General features: G+C 46.0%; 1 protein-coding gene across 3 annotated transcripts in view; it reads right to left on the minus strand.

Moving 5' to 3' along the window:
• Positions 1-818: 818 nt before the first annotated feature.
• The window catches only part of EXOG (exo/endonuclease G), a 32,439-nt gene continuing 24,469 nt past the window's right edge, over positions 819-8,788 (minus strand). For 2 of the 3 annotated variants that reach the window (XM_023732214.1, XM_023732215.1), the window contains one exon: positions 819-2,062. In XM_023732214.1, the coding sequence (XP_023587982.1) occupies positions 1,601-2,062 (462 nt within the window). In that variant the 3' untranslated portion in view covers positions 819-1,600. The remainder of the gene's footprint in view (positions 2,063-8,788) is intronic. The other variant, XM_004377318.2, reaches the window with a different exon arrangement.

Genomic DNA, 8,788 nt, shown 5'->3' on the forward strand with positions numbered 1-8,788 from the left:
CTATTTCTTCCCAAAGAAGTAGGAAGGCTCAACTCAGAGAACATGAACGTCCCTGTGGCTCTCCTGGCAGACGAGAAACCAGACCCTTCCCACCAAGCACATGCCAAGATCAGAGATACCCACGGAAACAGGCATTTCTGAGCCAAAAGCCTCAGTGTCAGGGAACAGACAGGAATCTACCTCATGCTTTCTTCTCTCGGCCCTGTGTGCCTCATACCTCATGGGCTTCTTTGGAAAGATGAACCCTGGACAAGTTACTTACGCCCTCTAAGCCTCTATTTCCTCACGGGTAGAATGGGGACCAGTGGTACTCGCCTCGTACGGGCGCTGTGAGAATACGTGTAAACCACTGAGCTTGGTACATAGAGCACACGAAGGGAGCACAAGATGTAGCTGTTGATGCTTCTCCACAGACAGAAGTAGAAGGGTGGCGGTCCAGGCGGGAAACAGGAAACAAACACAGCCCATGTGCACTGAGATTTCTAAAAGCCATCTCCAAGGCCAACGCAGGTCCCAGAGAAAAGATGTACAATGGCGTCATGGATTGAATTATGTCCCCCCAAAAATGTGTGTATCAGTTTGGCTGGGCGATGATTCCCAGTACTGTGTGGTTGTCCTCCATTTTGTGATTGTAATTTTATGCTAAAGATGAGTAGGGTGGGACTGTAACACCCTTACTAAGGTCACATCCCTGATCCAATGTAAAGGGAGTTTCCCTGGAGTGTGGCCTGTACCACTTTTTATCTTACAGGAGATAAAAGGAAAGGGAAGCCAGCAGAGAGTTGGGGACCTCGGACCACCAAAACAGCAGTGCTGGGAGCAGAGTGTGGCCTTTGGATCTGGGTTTCCTAAGCAGAGAAGCTCCTCGACCAGGGGAAGATTGATGACAAGCATCTTCTTCCAGAGCCGACAGAGACAGAAAGCCTTTCCCTGAAGCTGATGCTCTGAATTTGGACTTCTAGCCTACCAGACTGTGAAAAAATATATCTCTTTGTTAAAGCCATCCACTTGTGGTATTTCTGTTACAGCAGCACTAGATGACCAAGACAAACGGGCTCCGAGGAGGCAGAGAATACATCAAAAACACTGCATAATTTGGAGGCATTAAAATAAATGGTGCCTTCACATACTATGGAGCCCTGGTGGCGCAGTGGTTAAGAGCCTGGCTGCTAACCAAAAGGTCAGCAGTTTGAATCCACCAGCTGCTCCCTGGAAACGCTATGGGCAGTTCTACTCTGTCCTGTAGGGTCACCATGAGTCGGAATCGACTCGAAGGCAACGGGTACAGGTCTCACACACTATGCACACTATGCATCCAGAGGGCCATGAACAGCATCACACTGCGTACAGTCCTCCTGCTCACCCGACACGGGAGCGACACCTCATCTACAGGCGTAGCACCTCCCATAATAGTTAGTTCCCACGTCAAATAAAATACTGCCAAAAAACTGCCGATCCTTCATCTTTTGGGGTAAATTTAAACTTAAATTTAGGATTCCATCGTTTTTTATACTTAAAGCAAGCCACTAAAATATATTGGCATGAAGAGGGCATGCCGGCTTTATTACAGATGGCATCCCACGTCTTCTGAGATTGAAAACTAGGATGGCTTTCTCTCCTGGGCTCCTGACTGCTCCTTAGCTTTGAGCTCTTCTAGTTTCTTCTCATAGACACTGAGGAAGTGACCGTCTGGCTCAATTCCGGCTTTCTTCAGATTCTCCATGATCTTTTCCAGTCTGAGCACGGATGACGCCCCCTCAATCTTTCTTGTGCTCAAGTACAGAGTGAACTCTTGGAAATCCAGAAGCTTACAGGTGTCCACAGCGCAGAGATTCCTGATAGTGTTAGTCCTGTCCAAACGAGGAAAAAACACCAGTCCTGACAACTTCTCGAGGTCCTGGAGGCTCATCTGGAATTCAGTGAGCGGGGGTTGGAAGCCAATGGCCTCGTTGGGCACCACAAAGGCCCCTAGTGCCAGGGGTTCAGGAGACACTGGACTTTTGCGCGCCAGGATCACTTTATAAAGGTGTGAAGGAACTGCCACGTCGTCCTGCCCGATCACCTAAAAACAAAGCAGCTGTCTTAGTGAAGCTCACTGGTGCCAGCAGTTCCTGTATAAACAACCCCAATCCATCCCAGTGAATTTAAATTCAACTGCCAAAGTCATTATCAATCAAGATACAGACTCAGAGAAGATGGGCATCTGATAGGTAGATTCTGATTGCATTCTTTAAAATCAAGTCACCCCAAAGAGCAGGGACCACATTCTCTGCTGTGTTTGTGAGCCAAGGGACAAAGGAATACCATGAGTAGGTCCTGGGCTTTTTAACGAACAAGGAGAAAGGCCATTTCCCCTTCATCACAGTCAGAACTTCCGGTGCTCTAGCCCCCGAAGGTCAGAACTGCCAACCTGGGCACTCCCAGCTCTAGAAATAAAAACATGGCCCTAGTTTATCAAACTCACTAGGAGCTAAACAAATCACCTCCATAGAAGCAGCCAGACACGTCACATCAGCATTACCATCTCTGGTATCACCTAAACTGTGGCTCATTTTTAAAATTAAATGAAGTAAATGTAAACATTTGCTCAGAGTTTTGCACACGCTCAGGCCTGCTATCAAACACAGAACTTCTGGATGTGTCATCAAACCAAACACTTTGAAAAGGTATCCACACGGTGAAGAAGCCAGAGCCAGGGTCAGCCCAGAAAACATAACTCAGTTGCCTGTGTAGGTTGGCTGTAATAATGAAATAATACTATTACGAAATCTTTTCAAATTTCCTTCCAATTGGCTTAAAAGCCGTATCTGTTTTCTGAAAAAGAAAAACTGAACATCCATTTCCTCAATGATCCCCAATAAAACAACATAATCCAACTAAAACACACTCGTGGCATCACTGCCCCTCCCAGCCCTCCCTCAGTAAGAGCAGGCACTCGTTGCTGAGCAGACAGCTCTGCCAGCTGCAGGGCTCCCTGCTGGAGCCCAGAGAAGGCAGAGGGATGAGAGCCACAAAAGAGGGCTCCCTTCTGTATTTCACATGTGCCTAGCTACATGGCGTACGGCAAGACCTCAGGAACGCCATGGCCATCTGCTGTCTGTCACGCATGGAGGCCCCACTGCCCAAGACTAACTGCAGGGCTGCAGCGAAGGCCCATCCACAGGAATGACTTCTGTTCCTTTGTAACTGTCTTTGTTACTGAGAACGGTTGGTCAGGGTGAAGTTTAGAGTGAAGTTTATGAAACTATACACTCAACAGACACAAAATCACTTTCTTTCTCTTTAACAAGTCATTTACGCAGCTGGGAAAATAAACATACTCTTTCAAGCAAAATATATACTGACAGTTAAACCTATGGAGGTCCGCAGCTAGGCCACAGATCATCAACAGATGGTCAATTCAACAATGGAACTGAGAGGTCCCCATCCTGGCACTGCTCAAAACACAGAAGGGAACAAGTGTTAAAGTAGATGCAGCTTGGTGTCTGCTCTCAAGGAGCTTTCCCTCTAGTCAGGGAGCCAACAGCCACAGCACTCATCGCAGGCACAAACGACAGCACTAAGGGGGTGCAGGCAAGTCGGGACCAGAACCCAGGGCACAGCTGCAGATGAGCCAGTTCCCAGGAGGGAGATGCTGAAATGGTCTTCAAGAGTTCCAGGCGCTGGCTGGGGATCCAACAGTATACGCAGATTCTTGGTGCCACCTGGTGGACAACTGCAGCACATTCCAAGACTCCAGCTGTAAGAAGCCTTCCAGACCATTCTGATTCTGTTCTCTCCTCATGGACTCTCTGTCTACAAACCAACGGCAATTTTCAAAAATAACTAATCGGTCATGCCCATCTGCTGCCAACCAGACCTTCTAATCAGGTTCACCAAATTCCAGGCAAAAGCAAAGAAGCTTGACATGTAAAGCTCCACAGCTTTACTCATGGAAATGTACCATTCCCATCAGGTTTTCAGGAACTCTAGCAACACCCAGAAGGTCCCACTGGTACTTCTGGAAACCCTGTGGATGCAGAAATTCCTACTAAGAACATCCGTGACCTTCTCTCAATATTTCAACAGAAAGGGTAGAAAACTATCCCTAGAAAGAAAGATGAAAACAAAAGCTACACCACTCACTACCCTGCTGTTCTCAGGACGGAAACATCTTTGACCTAAAACAAGGACCAGTCCTATTTAGGAATTCAGTCCTGTTTAGGAATTCAGAAAACCCCATGTTTCTTCCCTGAATTTAAGACTTAAAAAAAAAAAAAAAAAAAACCTAAAATATTGGGGGGCTATCTCCTTTGGGGACAACTCAACCTGCGTTAAGCTTTTCCCACTTTTGAGAAAATTGGGAGACTTTCAGAAAAATGTTTCCAGAAACAGCAAGGGCACTGAAGCTGAGTGATTCAGGGGCTCGGCAGCCCAGAGAACTGGTGGGGTCCTGGCTTTGCCACTGTGCTACAAAGTCACATCCACCAGTATCTTGTTTCCTCATTTATAAAACAGGTAATGACCAGACCCATGCTGTCTATCTCACAGAGCTGTTATGAAGATACAATGGCATACCAGTTCAGAAAATATTTCAAGATCTCCAACAGCTACGTAGAAAGCTGTGTGTGGTGGACGTCGTTCCTCAGAAGACAGGGAGAACCGTTTGTGGTACAAAGGACGGTTTCTGCAGAGGGCCAGTGGGGACCAGTTAAAGGAAGACAGTGATTCCGGAGAAGTCAGGCTGGGCACAGCTGACGCCCCAACAAAGGACATGAGGGCGTAGTGTGAATCAGCTCTCGGTATCAGTCAATCAGCAACGAGCCTTTTCACGTGATTTAGGTATAATAACACTTTACAAAGGAAGCCCTCACTGCTGTTAAATTACCAAAAAGCACTTAACTCTCTTGTCAAGACTGTAACAAAAGCCAGAAATCAACTGGAAGTGGCTAGAAAACACAACATATACACCAGTCGCAAGCGGCGCTCACTCTAGACCTGAAGTTCCTTTTCTTACGGCCGGCTGGGCTCCCTTCCTTCCCCTGCTCCCCGATCCCGCAGCACTGGCCTTCACACGGACTCCGTGCCCGAAGAGACTGGCACACACAACACCCAGGCTAAGCCTGTCCGCTTACCGCTGTTGTTAGGTGCCGTCAAGTCGGTTCCGACTCACAGCGACTCTCTGTACAACAGAACGAAACACTGCCTGGTCCTGCGCCATCCTCACAATTGTTGCCATGTTTCAGCCCACTGCTGCAGCCACTGTGTCAATCCACCTCATCGTGGGTCCGTTTATAGCATCAGATATATAACAACCGCGCCTTAAATAAAACATTAAGCAGGATCATAAGAAAAATATAAATAAGTACCTGCTAGAAGCAGACAGATACAAGACATTTGGTCATATTCCCCTGGTAAAACAAAAAAAGAAATTCCTAAAATAAGACTGGTGGAACACACCAAGAAAGCAGGCCCTTAAAAAGTCACAGCAATCCAGTGAGGAAACCGTGGTGGCTTAAGAAATGGGGAATCAGGGCAGGAAGAGCAGGGAGGTGTGGGAAAGCCAACAGGACGTGGCTGGCCCTGTGTTATCTGCAGCAGAGGCGCAAACCTGCAAGCCACTACCTCCCACCCTGCACACCTGCCCCGGGCCAGGCTGGGAGCCCGCCTGCCACGTCACACAGGGGCAGGCACCATCTTCCCAGACTACTGATCCTGCTTGAAGATTCAGAGTGGGGGCAAGGACGTGCTTCACAAGTAAAATCATTTAAGATACTATTTTTCAATTAAAACAAGTAGATGTGGAAATAAAAGTTTGCCTAAAGATAAAACAGGGAAGCTGAAAAAAAATTACTCCCTTATCTGTTCAGGTAATGCCTCAAGATGCCTGGGGCACGTTTTCTATATATCACCCCCCCGCCCCGCCCGCCCCCGCCAGGAGCTGGAGGGAGTCTGGAAAGTGCTGCTGCAGAAGGAACACAGGCAGTTACAACTTCTACCATCCCCACCCCCAGCACGTCTAAGCTCTGAAGCCCGCTTTCTTGTCGGGTCGGTCCTGACGTCTAGGCCAGAATCTTCAGGTATGTGTCACTTGCCCGGAATCAATCTCTTCCTGAAACTGGCAGGTGAGAGCAAGCACATGGCCGACCTCGGCTGTGATACAGGGGTGATTCTGATTGGAGCTGTCGGCTGACTCACTTCTGATAAAATCACTGCTACCCATCTCCCCTCAGGCTCACACACCCACTCTCATCTTAGGATGCTCTGATCCTTTCCTACATATTCCAAAAGACATTTCTGCCTGGCTATAAGAAATCTTTCTCCTGGCCCATTTTCTGTTCTGACTTTTGCATGCTAGCTAATATCACTTGGAACTGCTCTGCATCCTCAGCATCTCTTCTTACTGCTGGCCTCAGCTTTTGTATATGAAGCTCGGCAATCCCTTTACTGGAGACTCTGAGAGCTTCAGAGAACAGTCTATGAATGACTGACAATTTTCATACACGTCAGACAGACCCGTGTTTGGATCTCCCCTTTGACAGTTACTAGCTATGTGACTTGGACTTGACCTCTCAAAGCCTCGATTTCCTTGTCTATTTAAGATGATAACCACTGCTTCTTTGTAAGGGTTATTGTGAGGACTGAATGAGATATCATATATAAAGCTACTTATACACCGCCTGGTATATAGGGCCCTGAATAAATGCCAGTGCCTTTCTTCACTTCCTCCTAAGTATAAACACATACAGACTTCACTGCCTGGGTAAAAAACTAAATAAATGCCTCTGTTTTCACTGGGTGCTTTCTCCTAAAAGAAGATTCAAAGTGTACTTGTAAACAAGCAGTGAATATTAAATGGCTGAATCTGAGAAAACCAAACCCTTCCCAAGCATTCTGAATTGCCTACATAATTCTAAGACATTCCCTTGGCAACAGGAGCTTACCATCTAAATCATCTGCTCCTTGAGAGGAGCAGACTAGTCTGCAGGACTGGGCAAGGCTGTGTCCCCTTTCTCAGCATCATCAAAGGATATCATATTACCCACATTTGTTTTACTATGGATTACCTACTTTTAAATGGCCCAGCTTGCTAGAGAATAGCCTGATCTATTAGCTAGGTATTCAAGGTTTCTGCCACCTAGCCCTAACCGTTCTTTGCTTTTCGTCTCCTTCCCTGTATGAACGAATGCTGTAACTCAACTGTCTGAGGAACTCTGTGTTTCTCAGCACATATCCTATCTTCTCCTCTCTCTTCCCCTTGCCTAGCTTTGCCTCTTACGTCTGTTTTCCTCCACCAAGTTCTCCCCAGTTTATGTATGTATAGGTGTACGTGCGTACATACGTATACGATTTTTGGCCCAATGAAATTACTTAAAGTGACAAACTCTGAGATAATCTTTCCAGTTTAATTTACTAAAGGACCAAATGTTGTTTTCGTGCTAATAGATACACTAAAGATTTTTAAGCTTAAAATTCTACCTGAAATCAAGCTTGATCTGAAGAATAATGCAACTCTAACAAAAGCTGTATTATCATGGAGAAATTATTAGTGACAAATGAAATATATAAAAGCAGACGTCACTCTGTTATGCTTCTAAGAAAGACGAAAAGCCACCATGTCTCCCCAAGGGTATGCGCGCCTTACGCAGGGCACAACACACACAGTTACCGCTTCTTCACGAGCAGGGTCTAAACCCCCTTCCTGAAAACACAGGAACACGGAAGGAGAGAAACGGCCTTCCCAACAGAGACCCACCAAAGGCAAGAGAATCTGCAGACTAAGCTCTTTGGGGACCTCTCTCCACCCACTATAAAAGGCTAAAAATAAATGTGATGAACACATGACAAGCAAAACAGCAGACTGAGCACTCAGGAATCACCTCGTCATCCAGATCTTGGTTTCTAAATACCAATTCCCGCTGAAAGGAACGAAGGCTTCCTGGAGAAATGGCCAAGAAAAGTGCAAGATGGGCCTGGAATACTGTGTTATGCCAGAAAGCAGAAAGTGCTAAAAAAATAAATAGATAAACTCCACCAGACTGAGTCCAGTACAACTGGATGGTGCCCAGCTACCACCACTGACTGCTCTGACAGGGATCACGATAGAGGGTCCCGGACAAAGCTGGAGAAAAATGGAGAACAAAATTCTAACTCACAAAAAAAGATCAGACCTACTGGCCTGACACAGACTGGAGAAACCCCGAGAGAATGGCCCCTGGACCCTTTTAGCTCAGTAATGAAGTCATTCCTGAGGTTTACCCTTCAGCCAAAGATTAGACAGCCCCATAAAACAAAATGAGACTAAAGGGGCACACCAGCCCAGGGACAAGGACTAGAAGGCAGGAGGGGGTATGAAAGCTGGTAATGGGGAACTCAAGGTTGAGAAGGGAGAGTGCTGACATGTCGTGGGGTTGTTAACCAATGTTATAAAACAATATGTGTACTAATTGTTTAATGAGAAACTATTTGTTCTGTAAACCTTCATCTAAAGTACAATTAAAAAACAAAAACAAAGATATAAACAGAAAAATAAGACAAAAAATGGTGAAAGACACGTCAAAAAGACACAGGAGCCAGTTTAAAGGGGTTCCCAGTGGCCAAATCTGGGACACTTTGTATATCAGAATGAATAACCACAGTAAACTGATTAAAACTCATTGTACAGATAAAGAATCTTTGAGTCTGTATTTATAATAAGAAGGAAAAGTTCTTCCTTACAGTAGAATGTTAGTAATAAATGTAGAAGGAATAATAGCTAGAAAATCACCATCTGGCAGCTATCACAGTAATAACTAATTCAGGTTAAGAA

Source organism: Trichechus manatus, unplaced genomic scaffold, assembly GCF_000243295.1.
Source record: "Trichechus manatus latirostris isolate Lorelei unplaced genomic scaffold, TriManLat1.0 scaffold00049, whole genome shotgun sequence".
Classification (NCBI taxonomy): Eukaryota; Metazoa; Chordata; class Mammalia; order Sirenia; family Trichechidae; genus Trichechus; species Trichechus manatus.